Below are 24508 nucleotides of genomic sequence, written 5' to 3'. Positions count from 1 at the left end.
TTCCCCAGTGATTCATTTCTCAGGGAATGTCTTTTTTTTTTTCAGATTCATTTTTCCGTTGTGATATTATTCTATAATAGATACTCACACTAATGACTTGAAGGTCACAAATTCTGTATATCATTCATCAACCTTGGTCATTGTGTTTTGTCATAACCTTTTGTACCCCTTTTTCTTGTTTGTTCACATTAAATGAGTTTATAACTTGAGAAATTCAGACCCGTGTTTAAAATTGTTTACTGTAGATTTATCGGGATATAAATGAGCGAATTGATGTTCTGATTGTTCAATTGTTAGCTACCAGTTGGTGCTCAACAATTCAGATATTTGTGTAAATTATTTAATTGAGTTTTCGGAATGAAATACCTTGTAGGCGCAGTTACCTACCAATAGTTACATTTCCCAAGCCTCCAAGGGTAGATTGGGTTTCCCACTTTTTTCTTACTTTACTCAAACCTGGAACAGGCACCACTTGGCAGTTCAGAACTCACAGCAGCAGAGTTCAGTGGAGCTGGGGGTCAAGTCTGTGTGTCTCTGAGACTTCAGAACAGGAGACCAGCTCACTTCAGGCCCTTGGAGATCTCCTTCAAGCAGGGGACACAGCACACAGCAAAGTCCTACTCCTTTTCCTGTCAGAAACAGCAACTGCAGAGCAACCCCAGACACACAGCAAGAGCATTACTTCTCCTCAGTCTCACCAGCTCTTCTCCCTGGCAAAGGCTCCACTTGAATTCCAGGAATGATCTCAAATTCAGGGGTTTTAGGTCTAATACTTATACCCCAATATGTATTTGTTCTCTTTGTGCAGAGGGCTCTGAGCCCAGTTCAAACCAGTTCTGCCCTCACAGGTGCAGCATGACCACAGGAGGTGGAGACAGCATTGTGCAAGGGAGACAGGGTCCATTCAGGTGCAAGGTAAATCTCCTCCCACCACTCTATATTCAGCCAGGGTCTATTCAGCTCAGGGCTGATTCATCCAAGAAGGGCCAGGCACACCTCAAACCCCCCCCCCCCCAGAGGCTGTCTACAGGGAATGCACATCCTCTGTCTCTGTCACACTGATATCAGACAGTCAATCCACAAACAGGCAGAGGCACACAGGATGGCTGAACAATAAATTAGCCACTTTCTAAAAGTGCTAAATTCAAACACATAATTTAAAAACCATCTTTACTAAAAGATGTGTTATTAAATCCTGAGTTCAGGGATACCAAACTCCATTTTTCTATCTTATCCCTATGATAAGATATGCTTGTAAAATGTTACACACACCAGTGCATGTCCTACCTTTCACAGAAACTGCACCCTGTGCAGGGGGATACCTTGGGACTATCATAGGGGTGCCCTATGTGTAAGAAAAGGGAAGGTTAGGCGCCTCACAAGTGGGTGCACTTGCCATGGCAGTTAACAAACTGCGCACAGGCACCACAGTGGCAGGCCTGAGGCATCTTTTCAGGGCTGCTCATGTGGGTCGCTCAATCAGTGCTGCAGGCCCACTAGTAGCATTTGATTTACCAGCCCTGGCACACTCAGAGCACTTTACTAGGGACCTACTGGTAAATCAAACATGCCAATCAGGGAGAACCAATCACAATACCAATTTGCACAGGGAGCACTTGCACTTTGACACTCATCAGCAGTGGCAAAGTGCCCAAAGCATCTAAGCCAGCAAAAACGAAATCCATCACAGCATCAAAAACACAGGAGATAAAGGCAAAAAGTCAGGGCAAACCACGCCAAGGATGCCAGGTCTAACAGCACTCTACATACATATGCATACATCGATGGCCATTGGGCCAGACCTTTTCTGCCTGTTGAAGTGTCATTCTCATTCTGCTTCTCCTCATGATGGGGTACTGCATGGGGCAGTATGCTGTTGGCCCATTTCTGATGTTGACCCTATGGCTCTGTGAGTTACAGCATTTGACCTGATCACAAGTGCCCAGCCACCTGAAATGAATGTGTTTCATTGTCTGGGCTGAAGGTCGGTTCTTTAGATGTCCATGTTTTACTTCTATAGATCCCATTTCATTTCTTTTATTCTGCTCTTATTTTCAGCGTCCAGCAGCTCCCCAGACAGTTTGCTTGCCTCTCATTTGATCTGCAGTGTGCTGCACCCTGTGTGGCCACCGTTCTGAACTGAGCGGGCATTTTGGACTGGTATTGTCAATGGCACATCAGTGTGTTACCTCTTCAAGACAGTCACCATGTTTAGAAGCATTATGTTGACCACCTTGGCTTAGTACAACAGTGGTGTGCTTATACTTATACTAGTGTTGAAGGGCACAGTGGCTTTCTGTGCAGTCTTCCTGTCTCTGCATCTCTGTAATTCCTCATTTATTCTGGTCTGAAGAACATGTCTTGAATCCTCCTGCGACCAGCAGCGGATCCAAGCTGAGTCTACCGACAGAGCAAAGGGGGAAACATGCAAAATAACCAGTGCAAGCGGTATCCACTCCTTTGCGCATGTTACTATTACATTATGGCAATTCTAGGCTCAAATGTACTTAAAGCTGCTGATGAAACTGAGCTCCAGTCCTGAGTGAGTGGCAGCGCTGCTCTATTGTGAATTGCCCAGGCACTGTGAATCTGATCAACAACCCCTTGCTGCTTTCTTTAGACTACAAGATCTATAGATGAGGGTCCAAATCAATCCTCACCCCTAAAAGATTGGGAATGTCTCAATTTGTGTAATACAATTGTACTTTGTCACAGCTGTGATCAGACTGTTAACCCCTTTCCGACCTTGAGTTGCTCATTTCAGGTCACCAGTCAACATTTAGGTCAGATGTGCAGGCTCGCGGCTAGTTTCTTGGTCAGAATTTGTGACTAACCTCACTGTCTAAAAGGGCAGTGCAGGGCCCACGTAATAACAACTTTAAAAGCCTGTGCTGTTATGCCTTTTGTTCATAATAAAATATGAATACTATGCATGCTTTCAGGGGCTTTCAGTCAGCCCTTTTAATCTATTCGTCTACTGGAGAGTAATTGACATTTGCTTCTGCCTATCAAGCATACAGCATGGGGCATGGGGTCAGCCCACTGCAGCCATTGGCTCACCTGACTATGATTCAAGGCATTCTGCTCTTGCACAATGTGCACATCTGCACAATACATAGTTCCCTTCAAGGGACGGGGACTTCTGGTGCAATGTGTGCTTTTACAAAATAAAGACATGAATATTTTGACTTTTAAGCAACTCTTGTTCTCATACCATTGTGTGCCTTCATACAAAAAACATTCAGAAACACAATAAACATTGGCAAAGCCAAAAGGTCATCATTCAAATCTAGCCCTTTTGACTTTGCCAATGCTTGTTGGTGATTTCTGTGAGCCAAGTCTGTGATCAAGGCTTGCCAATACAAATATGACTCCTTCAGCGATGCTGTTGGGTAAATCCTTTTCCATGTGTTTTTATTGCTCTATCGACAGTCGGAGTCTAATTCATCTAATACAGTCACCTTCCATGTTCATTCCTGCCCAGCAGTGTGCCACCCCAGGAACATTTATTTTATTTGCTTAAAGCTCAAAGGGAAGGAATAAACAATTGTGTAGCAGGCAGTGAAAATGAAAGTCTAACCAGCCAATCAGGGAAAGGCTTCTCTGTGTTCACTGACCTCCCTTAAAGGGTGTTCCTCTCAACTGTCTGCCTGAATGAGAAGACGCCCCTTAATATATGACACTGCTGACCACCACTGGAGGTGCAGACACATCCTAGGACATTTGAAAATGATAGGGCTAGAATAAGAGGATTCAAGGCAACTGCCTATGGTCATATCAGTAGCTGGGTTTACCTAGGAATCGCCAGTGTATTACCTGGGGAGAGGTCAGAAATGTTAAGGGTGCCAAAAATCCTTGCACTGACCCTGCTTCCCTGAATTATTCCATTATTAAGGGACTACAAAAAATATTATTTAAAAATCAACCTTCCTCAATGGGAATAGTCTGAATGTGTCTCTGATCCATATGAAGATTATCGTGCCTTTATTTTGTGGGAGGTCTGCTACTGTCAGGACTGCGATATGTGATGGATGAAGACAACCATTACATGCAAAACAAATTTCTAAGAAATTTAAGGAAATGTTTTTGGTGAACAGACATCAACAAGACCTGGTGCAATGGTCTGAGGATTCAGTTAGCACTCAACAAAATTCAGCTTAACATTGAGTAATTTCTCTCAGCAATTCTGTAATTTGTGTAGTTTGATCTATGGCAAGCTGCTAATGTCAAAATACAGCTCTAGAAATATAACAATTCAATGAGTGTCATGTTCATTTCAATGTGTGATATTGATTTCAACTTGACTCATATTCATGACAGGGTGTGTAATAGTCTTCTCAACATGTACTATATTCGTTTTTATATTGTTAACTTGTCCCGTATTTATTTTTGTAGGGTGTATATTAATTTCAGCATGTGTCATCGTCACAACAACATTTGTTATATTTTTCTTGACAGGTTTAATTAATTTTAACATGTCTCTTTTTATTTATTGCTGTCATATTTATTTCAGTATTTCCTATAGTCTTTCTATAGAGACATGTATTCATTTGACTGTGATTGATATATAGATTTCAGTATGTGCCATTTGTGTGTATCAGCGCTTAATTTGAGCCAGTGGTTTCTGGTGCTCAGCACCTGGAAGTTAATTGTCAACACAGGCACTTATGAAAATCTGCCACATGGTGGCACTGTGTATCTAATTTAGAGAAAAGTACAGCAACCGATGTTTACTAATTCAGTATACATTAAAAATGACCAATGCCTGTCACCCAAGCTATTCACATAGCCTTATAATAGTCTGAATTGTCATTCTTGTATGAGTGTGGGTGGCGCAAGCTGCAGCCTCCTAACGAGAGCCCTGGCACTTATATTGTTAACAAATTAAACACTGGTGTGTATATGGTATGCAGTGCCTTTTGTGAGGTATTCACTTTCTGCAACGAGTAGCATATTAATTCTCCCCTACACTGCATTTGTTTTGATATATTTATTATTTATTACACCTTGCCTCATATCCGTTTTGATACATGTAATTTTCATTCTGCTGTATGCTATATTAAATCTGCTAGGTGCTATGCATTTCAGGAGATGTCATATTTGTAAAGCTGTAATTTTGACAATAATGACTTTCCATATTGATTTACAGGCATGGAGCTGTTTAGCCACATCTTTCAAAGTAGAGGGAAATGGCACTGTGCCAAAGGGCTTGCTTTAGACCGGATCTCTTCTAATCAATTCGCCAAGAAATAACTAATATCTTTGCATTAGAGAAATGCAGGAAAAGGCTTTCTTTTTGAAAAAGGATAATTAATCAAATATTTTACATACAGTAGTAAGTAATAATGAGGACGAACATGATTCTTGGGTGAAGATTAAAGGCAATGCACAGGTCGAAATGATGTTATTAAAAGTAACAAGGTGCTTACATTTTAACCTTTATTTGAATGAATTTAAAAGTAGGAAACAAGCAAATTTGACCAATTTAATTTTATCAAACACATTTGAAACTAAAGGCATTATTGCATAAAAACGTAAAGTACAAAAAACACATGTCTGAAACAGTGCAGTAAAAACAAATACGGTGAATACTATGGTAGATGTATGCAGTAAAAGTGGAAACGAATTTGGGCTATGGCTAGTTAATCGTTGAAATAGACCAGGAACGTTGTTATTAATAAGAAATGAATACTTTATTCGCATTTTGCTGTTTAATTCGAGGTTGTTATGACATTGTACTTTAAGAGAAATTCAAAATTAATCTGAATAGCATATTTAATACTGTATTTAAAAACAAAACCCAAATTATGATTGAAATATATCTGAAGTATTATTCTGAGACTCAAGGAAGGGGATTCTGAACTTCAAAATGCAAAAGTATGGGCGTGGCCAAGGAAGAGAGCCGGCAACACGTGTCTCTCCTGAGCTCCGTACACTGGGCCCCTCTCCCCCTCCCATGGCAGGTTGGCTGTTATTCCCCCCGCTTCAGGAACACAGTGGGGCATCTGTGGCAGCCGCGGGTGCATGGGGGTGAGAGAGGAGCGGAGGAGACGGTGATTCGCCACAAGCTGGGTGAGGTGGTGGCCATTTTGAGGCTGTTGCGGAACGTGGGCCGGGCCGCTTTTACAGCAGGAGAAAGGCTGTAAAGAGTTATAGCGGCCCCTCACCTTGTTATATGAGGGCTGCACATGTTGAGAGTCTCCTGGGTCTCACCAGCTTCTCCATCTTTTGGCCAGGCACCAGTGGCAGAGTCGAGGGGGTGTCTGGCGGACACAGGGGCTCGGGGCCTGTTCGGGCCTAGGCTGGGTGCAGCGCACTGGTGTTGCATCATTGGAGGAATGGCTGGTTTGCACACTGGCCCTCCAGGACAGGTCTCCTTCTCTCATCCCTGCTGCGGAGGCACCAAGGCACTGGGCGCGTGGCAGCTCGGGACTAGCCCGTGCACACTACCTGCTTCACCACAATATCAGGGGGCAGGTGGGTGACTGTGCAGCCCCCCTGCGACTTGCCTGACTCCCTTCCTGAAGTATTGGCTGGGGCTGTGAGGGTGTCGGTGCATGGTAGTTCAGGGGTCATATCGGGCCTAGACCGCTGGCCGTGGTGAGCTGCCGGGGGCTGGTGGTCATCGGACTCGCTCTCCCTGGTTGGGCCTGCACTCCTCCTCATCTTGCCTTCGCCGTGAGATGGACGACACCCTAGCAATTTTTAGTAACTACTACTGTGGTGCCCTTTACCAAGCCCAACACCTTGGCGCTCAGTGACAAGATGATAATGTGAGCACCTCTTGCCCTTTGGATAGAACAGAAGAGTTGCGCCTTCAGGAGAACAACATCACCCCAGATGAGATTCGGGCAGCAATTAGCATCATTCCCTCACATAAGGTACCTGACCCCGATGGCTACACTGCCACTTTTTATAAAGCCCATGCTCCTCTTCTGATTGAGCCTCTTGTGCATCTTTTTTATTTGTTTCTGGGGTGGTTACTGATACTATGTTGGAGTCTCACATAACTCTTTTGTTGAAACCCGGTAAGCCTGCTACGCAACGCCCTACTTATTGGCCTATCGCCCTCCTCGGCTGCGATATGAACCTGTTCGCTTCCATTCCGGTTGCTGGCCTACGTCATGTTTGGCTGACTATAATTGCCCAGACACAGTCAGACGTTATTCTACCCGGCTGGCCATAGCCGTTATGGAAGTAGTGTAGCGACTACACAACCCTATGGCCCTTCTCTCTCTCGACACCGAGAAGGCATGTGATATTGTAGATTGGAGATATCTCACTAAAGTCCTGGACAAAGTCCAGCTAGGCTCCAACATGAATATGTTTATTTTGGCAAATTTTCAGAAACCTACCGCCAAACTCAAAATCAATGGTTCCGTCTCTCAAACCATCCGGCTCACGGGAGGCACCCGTCAGGGATGCCCGCTCACCGCTTCCATATCTGCTCATGGATGGAACCATTACTAGCAAAGATACAAGCCAAACCCCAGATTTCTGGTGTGACAGTTGACGGCATTGAGCCTACGCTTGCCTTATTTTCCAAAGACATCCTCTGCCTTATTACGAACCCTGGCACGACGGCTCCTGCCCTAATGGAGGAGTTGAATGCCTTCTCACAGGTGTTGGGCTTCAAAGTTAACATCACTAAGTCCTTGGGTATGGGAGTTGCTGATCCCCATCATAGCCTAGAGGGCCCCATTGGACAGGCAGGCTTTCAGTTAGCCATCCTGTATTTAGGGATCGATTTTCCACCTCAAATGAAGGCTTTGTATGCTTGCTTTGTGCCCCCTCTTCTCACAGCCCTTTTTTAAAGACTTGCATCACTGGGGGAAACTAGAAATCTAGTAGATGGGCAGACGTAACAGTCTGAAAATTAATTTTCTGCCCAGATTGTTATACTTTCTTTAAACTCTCCCACTTGCCCCCTCTCCTTCATTGCGTAAGCATATTAGGGTGAAAATGCTGGCTTTTGTATGGGGTAAGTCTCCAAGAGTGGCAGGGGCAACATTGAGTAAGCTGGTCTCGGAGGGTGGTCTAGGGTTCCCGGACATTTCCGCTTACATTTTGGTGGCATAACTATGTCCGTCCTTGGACTGGAATCATAACCCTGACAAGAAACCTTGGATCCAGGTGGAGCAGGCTTTTTCCCGTTCAACCCCTGGCGGGGTTATTGTGGCTAACAGTGTCTTTCTTTCCCAGTACAATCCCCCACTTGTTGCCTTTGACATCGCTGCTCTTGTCCTACTGGGACGAGGTGTGCGGATGTAGGGCATTCCCGACTTATCCATTTCGACTGACCCCTCTGGTGCACAATTCTGATATCGCCACAGGCGCGACTCATCCCAGTTCCTTTTGCTGGAATCAGGGGCGTTCCCCCATTCTGGGGGATTATTTTAACGATGGCGATTTGCGCTCGAGGAGGACTTAATTGCCAGGTTTGCCCTCCCCTGCCGACATGACTTCAACTTGACGCAGGCACTACATTGGGCAGGAAAACCTCATGTACGTCTAGCATGTCAATGTGACGACACACTCTATTTGAATAATATGTGTCGCAAAGGCATCTCGTGGCTCTATCGCTATCTATTGCAGCTGACTCCCCTAAAAAGTATGCTTATGTGTTACAGTGGGAGAGGGATTTGGCTACAGAGTTCTCTGATGACACATGGGGTGCGATCTGGCAGATAGAGCCGCGATCGTCGATATGTATTCATTATAAAGAGAATGCCTATAAGATACTGACTTGTTGGGACACTTGTTCGTTTTGCCAAGATGTTCAGGTCTTCTGACCTATTTGGAAGGGATGTCGGTGAGAGGGCAACCTTTTTCACACTTTTTGGGCATGTCCTGTGATTCAATCTTTCTGGGGAGAGATACAGAGTATAATACGGGCCATCACCAATGTCCGCCTCCCACTTGAACCCCAGAAGGTTTTATTGAGCAGTCTAGTGGCTGATTGCATTCTTCCCTCAACGACCCCTCAGGACCGCCTTATATCTCACCCACTCATTGCAGCACGGCTCTCTCTGGCACAACGGGGGAAATAGACAGTTTCTCCTCCTATAACTCCATAAATCCCTTCCACACCCCCTCACTGCCCTCACTCCCCTCAGGTTTACTGTTCCTAGCGCTGTGATACTCACGGGTGACTACGCGCTCTATAAAATGTATTAATAATAATAATAACTATGTGGTGGGAAAGGTTTGGGCTCTCTATGCCATGGAGAAGTTGACTGCTCTCATCCGGGATAGGGTGGCCACATTTGATGCAACCTGGCGCACCTTTACCACCTGTGTTAAGTGATTACGGAGAACAGGAGGTCTCCATATATCGATGACCCATCTGACATTCATATTATGTCTTCTTCTGACTTAGACTGTGGCCCTGTTGAAATGTGAACATTGTGTGAGGGATTGGGGGGGTAATTGCTTTAGTTAACGCTTTTCTTTGTATATGAATGTATGCAATTTGTGCTTCTCATTTGGTGTGAGTCTGAGTTATTATCTCTTGCGACTCTGTACAATGTCTCTTGTTTGTCTGTTTTCATTTGAAAATGAAGAATAAAATTGTAAAAAAAATATACATATATGCTAACACCCCTGTGAAACTAAAGGAAGAAATGATTTAAAATAATTAATTTCAGAACAAATTTCCAAGTAGGCATGCTGAGGTTTCAGGTTAAAATCCTGAGCCTCGGTCCTAAAGACATGGTTTAGCCCTTAACTCACACACTAAATCAGTGGTGTTCAAAACAACATGGCGGGCTGGATCCACACCAGACTATGGCTAAGTAAAAAAATTATATTTAGAATCACTTTATGCAAATGTATCTCATGTTTGTAAAATCTAAAATGGATCCAGCCCTTCTGAACCTAAATCGACGCAGCTGCGAACGATTAATGAACAGACATTCACGCGTTTTACCATTATTGACTTTCTCCAGATGAGTGCCGCCATCTTTGATGCACACACAGCTCAATTTGAACGCAGCACCTCGCACTGCCTGCCTGTCATTTCTAAGCACTTTAAATAACAGGTGTTAATATTCCCTCGTTAATGGCACACAAGTGCTGATCTTTGGGAGGATGGAAGGTTAAGTCAGTCTTGGCAAGAGCCGAAGTTGTGCTCTGAGAATCACAGCTTTTTTTTTGTTGCAGATGGTCAAATAATTGAGCTATCACGCCTACACTCAAGAGAATACTGCATCACTGACCCTCTTGTTTATTTATTTACCTGAGTTTTATATAGTGCTGGCTAGATCCAGAGGTATCAGAGCGCTTTACATGAGGATCAGAGTTACAGGCTAACATGTTACATTTGTTCAAGCGCAATCAAAATATAGGAAACAAAGAAAAAGAGCAGAGTTATTTGACCAGGACAGTGTATGCTAAAAAGCAAAGTGAAAAAGCTTCAAGACTCTAGGGGGCATAAACCTCTGATGCAGGGAGTGGACAGAGAAGCAGAGAGAGTTTGCATGCGGCATACCCAAATTTCCTTTTTCCCAATGATTCTATTCAATGCCTTTTTGCAAATGTTGGCAGATGGATAAGATCAACTCATTAAATTCCATGGGCATTCTGATCACGTGCAAATCTACTAAGGATTCGGAAAAAAGGTACTAAATTATGGAAAGATCACACATTCTGTTACGCATGAGAGAGAATCACCACATCCCAAATAGGTCCAAACCAACAAACGTATGTTGGGAGGTGGAACCAAAACAATACACCATAGTTTGACTGGCCCAGGTCCAGCACGGTGTTTGCACCACAAAACAGTAATGACAACAAGACTCCCCAAATGATGATGCACAAGAAAGTGCAAATCATTAGAGCATTGGTGGTTTCCCCAGTGCTAATTTTTGCCAGTGGTTGTTGATAGTGGGGACCGGCAAATGCCCCTCACCTAAATCAGTTTCACGATATAAGAGAACACTGATTAATCTCTCTCTCTTTCTCTCTCTCTCTCTGGGACAGACATTTTCTGTGCAAACCAGTATCATGCTAATATCTCTTGAATTTTTAATGTGAGTGAATGTTCGATTAAAAAAGTTATATGCAGAGGTTTAATTAGAAATTATGAAACATTTTATGAATATCAAGTAATGTGAAATTTGGGAATTCTATCAGCTTAATTACAATTTCACCCAGGCCTACTTATATTTTATTATCAGAGTTTGATATGGAGCAAGGAGTAGAAAGACAGAAGAGGAAGAAAGAAGGGGGAAGATAATTATAGAAGACTGACAAAGGGAGAAAACGGGTGAAAAATAACCTACAAGCATGAGCTAAAGGGACCATAAATGTAAGGTGGTGGAAGAAACAGTCTTGACGGAGAAATCAAGCCTGCAGCTTGTCAGCTCTATGGTGAGCTGCTAAGAAAACCTTTGGAATTTTGAGGGTTTTTTTTATAATCAAGGGCTAGCTGTCTGACAATGATTGCTGCAAACGCCCCTACCCAAAAAAAGTTTTTAAATTCCTTTAAAAAAATCAAACCCTTCCATACACCTAAAAAAAATATACAATATTAGGGGTGTGCGAAATGTTCCATTCCACCCGTGTAATTGGCATAATTTTGGCCACTTCACATTACTCTTTTAACACGGAGTTCTGGCCAAATTCCGCCAATCGCTGCATGGTAGAATTCTTTTCCCACGAGTGTCCAGAATATGCGACCTGTAGAGTGTGAGCGAAATTTGGCGACTCCTAGTGCAATTTTCTAATGTGGGCGGCCGCCGGCGAATGCGAGCAGTCGTGGTCCGAGGGCTGCTGTTTGAGAAGATTTGCTACCGCTCAAGTAGATTTTCTACTCGAGTGGCAGCAAAATCAACATGAAAGGCTGTGTGCTTTTGCGCAACACATGCTGCTGTTCTCGCTGATTTCCAGCACTGCTCGCATTAACGGCGCTAAAATATAGCGCGAGTAGCGCAAGCTGCATATTTTCTGCCCATTGGCGGAGTTCCATGAAATCTCGCTGTTTTCTTCTGTAACCCCGCAGAATTCCGTAGAGTGAAAATCCACGCATTGCGCTCACCCCTATACAATATAAAGTTCACATTGAAAGGCCTTTATTGGTCACTCGTGCAAATGAGATAAAGTTCAAGTTTTGTTTATTAAGGCAAAACACAAGAAGTGTGGAGTACTCCATCAACAGAAGCTTCACCACCACAGCAAAAACCTAATTTTTTGGCAAGAGAAGGACCAAAGCAATACAACCTTTTAATGACCCAAACTCCACCATGACTGTTATCCATAGTGACACCCTCATGGAACCATCCTTCCTTATCACAAGGGACTGTCTCAACAGGGAGCTCCAGCTGTAACTCAATACAGACTACCACTGAGATGGGAGGCGTCCCACACAGTCTAATTAGAAAGACGTCTAATGGACTGGGCGCTGCTAAACCGGCAGAAGACATTAGGAGCCAGATGAGCAAAGCATTTTTGAGGTTGCAAATGGCTCGATCTGCAGAATCAGGCAGTGTGCGACCTCAAATAAGCTTTTTGCAATCTACAAAAGGCAAAGTGCGACTCGGTCACTTGTTGCTGAATTGCCATTTGGGATTACTAACAAATACCGATTCAGTATTTGGAAAGAGAGCTCCTTTCAAATACCAAATCAATATGGTATATTTGTATTCCAGTCGCAAAACAATCTTTTATCGACCTCAAATTTGCAGTGGTGGTAACCCTTTCACAGATAGGAAAGGGTCCTCATGGGACCCCATCCTCTTTGAGAATGCTAAGCTGAATATTTTTTTTAATGGATCCACTACCTACTCTTAAAAAATTAAACTTAAACATTTAGTTTTCTTTTTTGAATGCAGCCTGTTTTTGCTTTATTAAAATGAACAATCTTAGACATGGTGGTCTGCTGTCCTCAGCAGGCCACCATCTCTGTGATGGTTGCAATTCCTAGTGGGTTGCAAATTGTGACCTACCCCATTAATATTCATGCGGTAGATCGGTTTGCGACCCACAAGGAGTCGCTATGTTTAAATAAAATGTTTCATAAATTAGGAATAAGTTATTTTACAATTACGATCCGGAGATAATCGTTATTAGGTTATCGCTATTCCTAATGTTAGTCCATCTGGCCCTAAATGTCTATAGATATAAATACATGCATACATAGGAGCCGTATTGTTGCAGGTGCTCCTGTGCCTACCTTGCACTTTCTATGGTGTGCACAGTTGGATATACCTATTAAATCTGCTCTCTGCTCCATTGCATTCTGTACATCTAGCAAATCTGACTCGTCTCTCGATATGTGGCTTCACCTCTCTCTGGATGCGTTCGTCACAACAACAAGGACCTGGCAATGCACCAAGAGCCATTTTCTCCAATGAGTAAAATCCGTCCGCTGCTGTGTATCCCTCCGCCTCTCTGATTCTCTGTGAAAAAGACGTCCTGTGCTTCTGGACTGCGATCGTCGCAGAGACACAGTAAATTACCACTGTCCTCTCGTGATGGCCACTCAGGATTAACCTACTGCCACGGCTTCCGTCTCTCCGCTGACAGGCCCCTTGAAGCCGCCCACTGTCCGCTCACAGCAGGGCAGAGCGTGAGCCCTCCTGACAGGTGGACTCATCACCGCATCTCAACCAGACGACAGGCGCAGGGTGAGGGACTCACCTTCAAAAGGCATTTGAAGGAGGAAAATGTGTCCATCAGGAGACCTGGTCCTTACAGAGCGGCGTGGGGTCAAAAACACGAAAGAAGAAATCCGGCTTTCTGCCATTTCTCTATAAATTAGGCAGAAACATCATGAAAATATCTGCCTGTTTGTTGAATTGCCATAAGCATGCAGTGTCTTATTTTAGTTTTTATTCTAGTCAATAATAAAAACAAAGCCAGGAGGGTTTTTACAATAACGTTCCCACGGTCCACTCTTGGGTTTTATTTTGTTTTATTCTAATATGTAAAGTGCTAGCTTGTGACTAGAACACTTCGCCGCGCTATGCCTTTTCCTCCACCCCCATGCGTTGCTGTTAAAAGGACAAAATTCCTCACCATTGTGCAAATCACATGGGCAGTAAGAGAGTGGCCTGGTCCCAGCTGGGCCTACTGGTTTATACACATAGGCACACTTTAGATGAAAAATGTACCTTTAAAAGTCTGTGCATGTGGTCCAAAAGTCCCTGTCACACACAGGACTCAATGACAGAGTCACCTTCCACGTACCCAAAAGAAACCTCCGATCAGCCTACCTCGCCCTAGCCGAAGACCCTCGCATCCACAGAGCCAAAGCAGGAGGTAGATCCTTCTCCTACATCGCGGCCAAGACCTGGAACGAGCTCCCGACAGACATCAGACGCGCCCCGTCCCTGAACACCTTCAGGAAGGCACTCAAGACCCGGCTCTTCAGCTGAACTGCACTGCGGACTCCCCACCTCCCACCCCCCCCCCCCCCCCCCAGCACCTTGAGACCCTCACAAGTGAGTAGTGCCCTTACAATTCCCTGACTGATTGATTGATTGAGGACTACTTTTAAAAGAGAGAAAAATGCTCTTTCTGGTACTGGAGGTCGGCCTGCCTTCCTCCTGTCAGAACACGTGGCACACTGCTGTCCAGAATCCTTCTGCCTGCTAAACCTCTGCATAAAAATGATGAGTTTTAAAATCTTTCTTCTGAACAACAAAGCACAACACAATTTGAAGGCAGATGTATTTTTTTGAATTAAACCTCTCATTCAGGAATTGGTTTGGTGAGATCTTTTAAGGGGGATTAAAATAGTAATCCAGCTAGACTCTACACAGTTACAAATTCAGAATTTTCTCCTCGAAAATGTCACATATTTCCCCTTAAAACTATGAAAAACATTGAAAGCCGGACAGTTCTAGCTAAATTGGGATTTCATGTTAAAATTGGGACTTCCTCAGACATTTTGTACGAGTGTAATTTGTAGTAGTTACAAGTGTAGCATGGGCCAGGGTGCACCAAGAAAAAGCTAAGCAAGAGAGGCACACGGTCACATGCATACAAAATGGCCCCAGGTTGCGCGATCCATACATGTGAGAGAAAGCCACGCTCTGACGTGGGTGATGGACAATAAGCAAGCCTCTATGCAACTATTCATGATCTCTAAAAAAATTATCATGTAATGAAAGTTTCGCACACCCCCTGTAATAGGAGGACTGACATGAGGGTAAATGTGTGTCACGCACAATGAAGATGTACGGTTGCACGACATTAGGTCAGTCACCTTCTGATGGCGTGTAACACAGCTTATTAAATGATTGCACGGTGTAATCAGAAGCAGCTGCTCCGTTAAGGCAGAGGAGCATTGCCCCGCTGGAAATGGGAAAAATAAAATGGTAATTAAGTTTATTTGTTACCATTTTATTGTTCAAAACCCCGTCCCGAGCCGAGTGTCAGAATGGGGAGCGGGGGGGCGAGGCTTTCTGATTTCTGCTGCTGCCAGCAGAAAGCGGTGATGGCTAGCCAGACATGCGCACTTTAAACCTCTTTAAGCGAGGTGTTTAAGACAGCAAAGGGATTCAGTGTCTTAGGGAGTGCCGAAGAAGGCTGCTCCCTCCAATCCTGGTGCTTCTTTCATGCTGCATGAGAGCAGCGCCAAGATTGGTTACTGCAGTTTCCTGGGTCCTGTGTTGGAGCCTGCCTGCCTCGAGAAGACCCAAGCGAGGAGGACGTTGCGCCAGGAAAGTAAGTGTAATTAGTTTTTTTTACCTGTTTTACTTTTATTTCTGTCCTACCAGTATCACCACCCTTCGTACATGTCAGCCGCCACTGTGTGTAATATTGAGTACATACTAATATCGAAGAGAAAATATTGACAGATACAATATCAGAAGGCAAGTGCATATATATAGGGAAGTATAGATTTACTATTCTTAACTCCACACCTATATTCCTTGAATGTATTCACGTTCCATGCCTTATTAACCGTGGCAGTGATGCCCAAATCACTGCTGGGAATCTTTAGACAACCATAAATTCTGAGTGAGATACAAAAAAATATCCCCCAGTAGCGAAGCCTTGTAAGAAACTGTATGTACTGGTAAAGTGTGCCTTCAAGGGATTTTTTGAAAGACTGAATTATATAAATTGACTATAGGATAAAGATATACCCATAGGTGAGGTTTATCTCAGAGTGCATATATCATAAAGTTGTATACTATGCTTTAGTCATATATATACAAACAAATCATTTCAACCAGATTAAAACAATTGAATAATCAGAAAGGACAAAAGGTGTGTGAAGAAAAGTTAATTTATATCAATAAATGGTATTCAGGGTACCTAAAATTTAGACAGTTATACAAAATTTGGGAGGAAATAATACATTCAATGATTCCTCCACTTAACAGTAAATCAAACACTTTTTCTTGGTGATACTTAGAAATTATCTAGAAAACAGTGTGATAGTCGACATTTCGGTCTTTACATTTCAGTTCATAAGACCATCTTCAGGACTGGTAATTTAAAAGTTGACCACTGGAAGTTTAATTGTTATCCAGGCATTTGTCGAAATTTCCACTCTCCACGTTCAAAGACCAATGCGGATTTCGTGGTCCTGGTGTAGTAAATCTCGTTTTAGCGGGTAGAGGAGACCTGTGTCATTTAGTTTGACTTGAGCGAGTCGTCTGTCATTCAATTCAACTTCACAGCATACTAGTTCTTTAAGGCTTCTTTCAAAAAGAAGAAAAAGAGCTTGTTACAGATATATCGATGTCGTAACTAAAGTACTCGAAACCAAGAAAACCGGTAAATGACCTCGGGGCATTCGTGTCTTCCCTCAGAGAGTACTGGCAGTGATTCGGCGGTCTCGTCTGCAGAGTGAAGTCAAGGAGTAAGAAACTGGCACTGGCGGAGTCCGTGCTCAATTGTGTAAAAAAAGAGGGGCTGTCAAGAAAAATGACAGAAGGCAGAGAGAATGACCACATCAAAAGGCTAGATATGCAAAACATTTTTTTCTGCCTTTAAGTTCTAATCGATTTATGAGTAAGATGGGACAGGCGGTCTTTGAGTATAAGCATGTGAACTTGTAATGGAGTCCATAGGCATGTAAAGATATAAATGAAGGTAAAGAAAACAAGCAGAAACATTCATATTATTTTTAATGGCCCTCTGTTTGAAGGTTTCAATGTTGACACAAAATCATGTAGTTTTAGATCAATTCCTACAGAAAATTGAATATGGAGCCTAATTCAGTTGCCACATCATATCGAAAAGAATACAGAAAAACAGATATTTCAAAATGTGGTGTTTACTGGGTGAGGTGATACCTCTGTTCCAAGGTCTGCACCTCGCAATAGGTGATAGCACAGCGTCTGCTGCATCCCAGTGAGCTGAAACCCCTGAAATGCAGTCTTTCCTCTCCCAGATATTGACATCTGTGTGGGGAACACATGTTGTATCTTCGCAAGAATTGTAATTTAAATGTGCCTGTAAGCTCCCGTTTGCACAGAATAAGGATTACCATGGAGTCAATATGAGGCTACTGATTTTTAAAATGCCTCTTACCATGGGATGGCCTGCACACAACTCAAAATGCCAATATAAAGTGGCGTACTTTACTTAGCACATCCTGCAAACTCAAAAACTACTAGCGTTCTTCCACAAGTGGCAGATCAAGCCCCTTCCTCTGGGATTAGAACAATCCATCAATTTGGAGCAGAAAATAAAAGGGAGATTGTGTATTTTCTATAACTTTTACTGTTGTTTTAAATCCTGTTTCAAAGTTTTGAGCATTACGATAGATAACAGAACTGAGAGACAGAGATATTAAGAAATGTGTCCATTATCAATCAATCTGTCTCTTTATTCGGTTTTTTAACCATAAAAGATGCATAACAATAGGCCCAAAGTTTTTTTTTAAACATGCAAACAGCATGTGTTATGAATAGAAAAAAATAAAACAACATACCATGGATAAAAACTACAGACATCAAACCTCAAAGCACAAAAGGAATAGCATAGCAATCAGCTTAATAGGATACATATCTTCAGTCTTAGTAAATGTTTATAAAAGGCAACCATATTTGTGCAGATTGAGACCCACTAAAACTTCCCCAAAAATAGCATGGCTGGTGTCCAGTATCACAAGAAGGTAGAGCGGGTATGCCAGGATCAGAACACGTCTCCTGGTTTCACAAAAGGCAATTGAGCGAATAGAAAACTCTTTCATTATAATGTATAAGACACTGTACCCCCAACTTTACATTATAACGATATTGCAAGTCTCCGAGGAGTTCCGTGACCATATAGAACCAGTTATGTAAAAGCCTTGAAGCACCTTTATTTGCCCTCGTGTCCACTAGAGCTGGGTGGTAATGCCTGATTGAGATTTGGGTGGTGAGGGAACATTTTCCAAATTCTGTGGGGAAGGCTAAATCTGCAGGAAAAGCCACCAGTGCAATTCCATCCTTCATAGGGATGCCGCAGTGGAGAACAATCTTCCGGGGGAATTCTCCTCTGGAATCAGTAGTTCTCCTAACATTGGAGGACTTTACCTCACCAGTGAACTGTTAATCCAGCACTGATGTCCTTCAGAAGGTGGTGGACATCCGTCTGGGCTCCGGTAATCAATTCACTCCCTTGATCGTATGATGACATGCGTACGCAATGCCTCCCACGCTTCTCTGACGTGGCTGGGTGTTTGCTTTCTTTCAAGCTCTTTTTACAATCTCCTGACTGCCATTGCAAGCAGATAGAACTGCATGCATCTCTGACCCAAAGTACCACCAAGCAGGGAAATGGTGGCCTTTCCATAAACATATGCATGATAAAATGTGCAGAAAACAATAACATACATTATCTAGCAAAGTCTGAGTCAAACATCTGGTACAAAAATACAAGGAAAAATAGTATCTCAAAGACACGTGTTCCTGATTCCTCAAACCAAGATGGTTAACTTTACAAAGTTTGATGAACTCTCTGCATATTGTAAGCTGCTTCTTTTGCCTTACAACAAGACACGCGTGTGCAAGCTTCCTCACACCATAAAGCCTCAAGACAACAAAATATGATACAAAGAGAAGCAACATTCTTTCAAGTTTTGAAAAACATTCCTGTAATTGCCTTTTGAAAACAGATGAGGGGAGGTCTGAGCAGGTCCATTTTAACAGCATTATTGGCCCCCGGCCAAAGCCGTGCACTGAGCCCTGCCTACACAACCACTAACAGGAATTAACATTTAACAGAACATTTGTGTTAAATTCTGGTCTGTATGGGGACCATATGCTCGTGGGCCCCCCGGGCAACTGGCCAACGTGCCCATGCGTTAAGACGGCACTGGGTCTGAGAGGTTTTACATTCAGGGATGTAACAGGGAGAGGGTGGAGATAGAAAAAAGGCCTGCCGGCACTTCTCCAGCTAGAGATACAGAAGGCACAAAAAAAGGCATTGGAAAGCTTGTAGGTCTCACTTTTTGTTAAAGGAGGTATTTAACAATAGGACTCCAATGGTATGTAAGCAAGGAGTAGCCCCCATTTGCTGAACAAAATGCATTAGAAGAGTTAAACTGAACCCTAAAAGAACAGTGTTATGAAAAGGGGTCAGAAGATGAGTTTGCATTGTAATTAGTAAACATAAAAAGCCTACACCCTAAATATTGCATAGTAGATACTTTTGACAAAGGACAAGTATTGTTGATGCATCTTTTAGAAAGGCCATGTCCATGAACACCTTTGGTTCATGAACATAAACGCTGTAAATCCCACATGTTATAATGACAACAATGTGAAACAAATGGGGACAAGGGACATTAGACAATGACATTGAGGCTCTGTGACAGGCTAAGGCATCCAGGTACACACTACTTCCTAAACAAAAAAGACCTACATTGGAGGTAAATATGTTTTTTTTGTCAACAATGTAAATACATGAAAGACAACACACTAAGTCTCAATTACAAGCTACATGTTTCAGCTGAAGTCTGGCAAAAGTACTGCTTGACACATCATGAAAACTGAATCCGCACAAAAACTGGGCAATGTAACCATCCTTGAAATGCTCTTGCTATGAAAGACAGCCCCTCCAAGCAGTTGCAAACCATGAAAACACATGAAATCAAAGGCGGAAGGGGGCGACCCCATTTCCCTCTTTTTCAATACTTCTTACTGAACTTTCTTGAAGAATTGTTAACATAAGGTCTACCAGCATAGTGGTCTCTCCCTGCTTGGCTTCAGTGCCTTAAAAAGTAAGGCAAAATGCTGCTCTTAACACATACTTGTCACCAGTTTACAGGGCAGATAGGAAACACTAAATAACTGTGACATAGGCACAAAAGTTGAAAAATTAAACCAAACAATGGGTGTATAGACAAGGGCTGATGACCACTGTCCCACAAACATACACATGGTATATATATTTCAGGGTATATTGTTTTGTTCATACTTTTTTTGTGCAAAGGGTCAGCATTCCAGTGACAAATGTCCTGTATCCATTCCCTTACCTTAGCCATCTGCGCTTGTACTCCATTCGCTTTAAGCGTCGCCACGGCTTTCTGCGCTGCCGCAGGACTGTCAAAGTCCACAAAGCCATACCCTGTGGACAAAGGATGAGACGTACAGATGTTAGCATGAACAGTCTTTGTTACTTTCAGTGAACATTACAGCTGCTCATTTTAGGGTGGAGATTTGAAGATGTGTTTTTCTCTTCTACAATTACTGGTAGTGCACCCAGGTGGATTCACCATGGACGCATCTTTGCAGCAGTAGTGAGTTTTAATCCACTGAATGTAGTTTTTTCTGAAATTAGTACCAAAGAAAATAATGAGTTATTGAATACTGTTTGGTTGAAACATGGACCACTGGGCCCATCACATGCGTTACCCTCACTCAGAGGGCCTTCAAGTGGGTCAGTCAATAAACCTTCACCTCTGATGGTCGCGTGAAGGATGTTCAACCACTCATCCACCATGCTGTCCACCAGTCCTACCCACTGTGTGACTCTGTACCTCCCCGAGGAAGTTCAGTCACTAGTGAAGCAGATGCAGAGCATCCTATAGAACGCACAGAGGCTCTCGAGGCTGCAGGGATTCAGCCCCATGTTCTCCTGCTGCCTTTGAAGACAGATCACATCTCACATCTGCTCACTCCAGCAAAGGGGGGAAATGGACCATGGCTCGGCAGTGAGGGCAGTGGCGGCTTACCCGCTAAGGCGGAGGAGCATCGCCCCACTGCTCACGGAGTAGTGTAAATGAAAAAATAAAATGATAATAACAGAAGTAATTTTTTTTTTCATATGGTCAGGCTAGTGTGGGGCTTGGCTCCCCTGACGGGGAGGAGGATTGGTTGTGCACTTTGTAAAGTGCGCATGAATGTTTGACCGGCCCTCTCTGCCCAGCCAAACATTCAAGCTCACTTCGCATGTTCTCCATGCAGGCTGCATTACAGCCTACATGGAGAACATGCTCAGCCCCCCATTCCCTGGCTGACGCAGAACCACTGCGCTCAGACCAATCACAATGCTGCATTGCAGCATTGTGATTGGCTCAGGAGAGCCTGGGTGATTACCAATCACAACGCTGCATTGCAGCGTTGCGATTGGCTGTAGGGAGCCTGGGTGCTTCCTGGTCCCTGGAAGAGACTCACTCGTCATGGGAGAGACGCGGCGATGAAGAGACGGCGGTGTGATCAGGTATGTGATTTTTTTTTGTTTATTCTAAACCGCCCGCCGCCCCGTACCTTACCAGGCCACTGAGTGAGGGGATTAACAGAATCCATGATACAAGATGGTGTAGTAAACATGTCCTTCAAATCGTCTTGAAGCGCATGGTGATACCACTTGATCCTTGATCTGTACCAGGACTGCGGACACCACTGGCCACATCAGAGGGCATATTTATGAAATGATCACGCAGCGTAGTGCAGCGTCACCTTGCAGTGCTGCGTTGAGTGATAGGGAAAGCGCAGGAATGTGTCGTACTTTACAATATACAGCACATTCCTGTTATTTACCAGCGCTGGCGCACAATGTGCTGCCTAGCGCCAACGCAGGCACCCTTGCACCAGAACGCAAGGGGGCCTGCGTTGTAAGCAGGATTGTTTTTGTGTAGAAACAGGCACCTTAATGCACAAAAAACAATCCTGAGAGGCATTTTCCTCTTTCTGTGTGTGCTGCAGAAGCACACATAAAAAGAGGACGTAACAAGGAGGAATAAAGATATTTCTCCTCATTACACCTCACCTGGGGAGGCTCAGCATTTTGAAGCATTCCCAGGTTTACCAGTGTTGGTAAATATGGGAATGTGCCAAAATCCAACACCCACGCTCCACCCATGGAACGCCTCCTCAGGGCAGAGAAAGGCAATGCAGCAAGATGCGCTGCGTTACTCTGGATTTATCAAGCCAAGGCAGGGCCACGCAAGGTGGCATTACGTGGCTTGATAAATCCAACTTAGGTTTTGCATCAGCCTGGCACCCCCTTGCGTGGTGCAAGGGCGACGCAAAACCTTTGTGCCACTTGTTGTTTTGCAGGTGGCATGTCATCCTGCCGGATTGGTAAGGAGGGGACACTTCACTCCCCAGTGGAGCACCACCAGCTACATCTAGAGTGGAGGAGTGGGTGGTAGTGGGGGGGATCTTCGTGTTGAAAGTGCTGGTGTGTGGGGTATACTTTCACCATTTTTGGCCTCTTGACATTCTCTTTTGATTTACACCAACAAACCCTCCACGCTGTGCTTTGTTGCTAAAAAGCAACATATGAATTATATTTGGTTTTATTTAATTTCTCTTGATCCATGCTTTCTCACCACTTACACGCGTAACCAAGCATATGGCCATGACTTATGTAGTGCCTCGCAGCTTTTCTGTTAATTCAACATGCTTATCTTCCAGTAAATATAAAAGCAAAATCCAATGCAGGTTTGCAGAACATCAATGCACATATTCCCATTTTTGAAATGAAGGTTGGTGTCCATTCCCACTGGTCCCTTTGCGTGAGGCAGACGCATGCGCACCGTGCTGGTCCTGGCTGCCTCTTTTGTGTCTGTAGTTCAGCACATTAAATGGTTTGAAATGCAGCTTTTTAATGGTAAAAACAAACATGGCCTAACAACTAATTAAATCCTAAAGTAGGCATTAACCCCCTTTGCACCCATCAGGCTCAGTCTTTGAACCTGGAAGCCAGGTCATGAGAATTCAAATGTAATGTTCCTCTTTGCTGTGCGAGTCCCTCCTCCTTGTTTGCTTATGCGGCAGCAGGAAGAGGGAAACAGAGCAGCAATTAAGAAATGCCGCATGTACCATTGGCAGGCGCACTGAGTCAATGTTTTCTTCAGTCTCTTTACAGCCCATATGCTACTTTAAAGTTTATTTTTGTTTTTGGTTAAACACAGATGGGCAGAAGGCACGATTCTTCTGCGCAGTTTCCACGAGAGCTTGTTGAAATGAGATTTCTCCTCTGCGTGCACAATGTCAAGCTGACCCGGCAGTTTCTCTTTGATGTGCAGGGCTGCAAGAATTTCCCTTTTTGGTGGTATGTCCCTGGGACCCTGATGCGCATTTATGTTGTGGAAATTGCTGTATTTTTTTTCTCGCCCTAACATTGGCGTTCTTTTGTATCAGGCAGGCCAAGATGTTCATCACTTTCAAAGCATGCCAGCCTCAAAGCACTGATGTATAACAAACGGGGCGATACATGTCATTGATTGTTGAAAATCATTGAGAGAAGTCAATAGCTGATTGTGAAGCCTGTCAAGATTAAACTGACACAAACTTTAACTCAAAAATTATTGGGAGCTCTTTTTTATAAATTTAAAAACATTAATAGTGGTTGTTGTACACTTGAATTTGAATGTAGCTCTTAAGGCAAGTTTGATCCGGGTGAAATGTTTTGAAATGTGGCATTTCTTAAGAAGGATGATTTTGGGGGCCTGCATGGCTTGTGGACTGCTTTAGCAAACACAACTTTTGACTGCACTACTAAGTCTACGGCTTGAGTCCTTACATGTGTGAGGGTTTCAGTCGTACTACGGCTATATAAGTAAGCTTCTAGGTTTTGCGTCAATAAACTGCCCGGTGCTCTGCCCTGGTTGTCTCCAGCATTTGCAAGAACCCTAAAGTATTTTACTCAGTTGCTCTGAACAGGGCACTGGTAACAAGAGGTTTTGCCTTTGTGAAAAAATGTACTTTGCTCATCCTGAAATCAACGTCAAAGCTGAGCTGGGCAGGTGGGCCCCGCCTTCTGCCTGAGGGACAATGATGTGACTGGATTTAATCCGAGTGACAGTTTCACATTTAAGGACGATCATTCGTTGTCTGAGTCTCGTCAAGTAAGGAGGATGAACTAATCAGACGTTAGAAAATGAGGAGTTAATTAGGAGTGGTGATGTCATAGTCCTTCAAATTAGGAGTGGTGATGTCATAGTCCTTCAAGGGTCCATCCAATGCAGAGAAACAAACAGTTGTCCCTACACAGTTCTTCGTCACTAACAATCAACAAGCCGCATTCTAGAATTCAGTTTTGTTTGATGACGTCGCATTAGGTTTTGAGTCATATTGTGACATTATTCACAGGATGGCCTCTTTAATGTAGC

At 43.6% G+C, this 24508-nt stretch overlaps 1 protein-coding gene across 3 annotated transcripts in view; it reads right to left on the bottom strand.

Moving 5' to 3' along the window:
- The window catches only part of RBMS3 (RNA binding motif single stranded interacting protein 3), a 1484785-nt gene that overhangs the window by 795079 nt on the left and 665198 nt on the right, over positions 1–24508 (bottom strand). For all 3 annotated transcript variants that reach the window (XM_085630564.1, XM_085630565.1, XM_085630566.1), the window contains exon 4: positions 20423–20514. In XM_085630564.1, the coding sequence (XP_085486690.1) occupies positions 20423–20514 (92 nt within the window). The remainder of the gene's footprint in view (positions 1–20422; positions 20515–24508) is intronic.

Source organism: Triturus cristatus, chromosome 10, assembly GCF_964204655.1.
Source record: "Triturus cristatus chromosome 10, aTriCri1.1, whole genome shotgun sequence".
NCBI classification, from domain to species: domain Eukaryota; kingdom Metazoa; phylum Chordata; class Amphibia; order Caudata; family Salamandridae; genus Triturus; species Triturus cristatus.
Note: the sequence above shows the minus strand (reverse complement) of the source record. Positions and strands in the feature narration are given on the sequence as shown.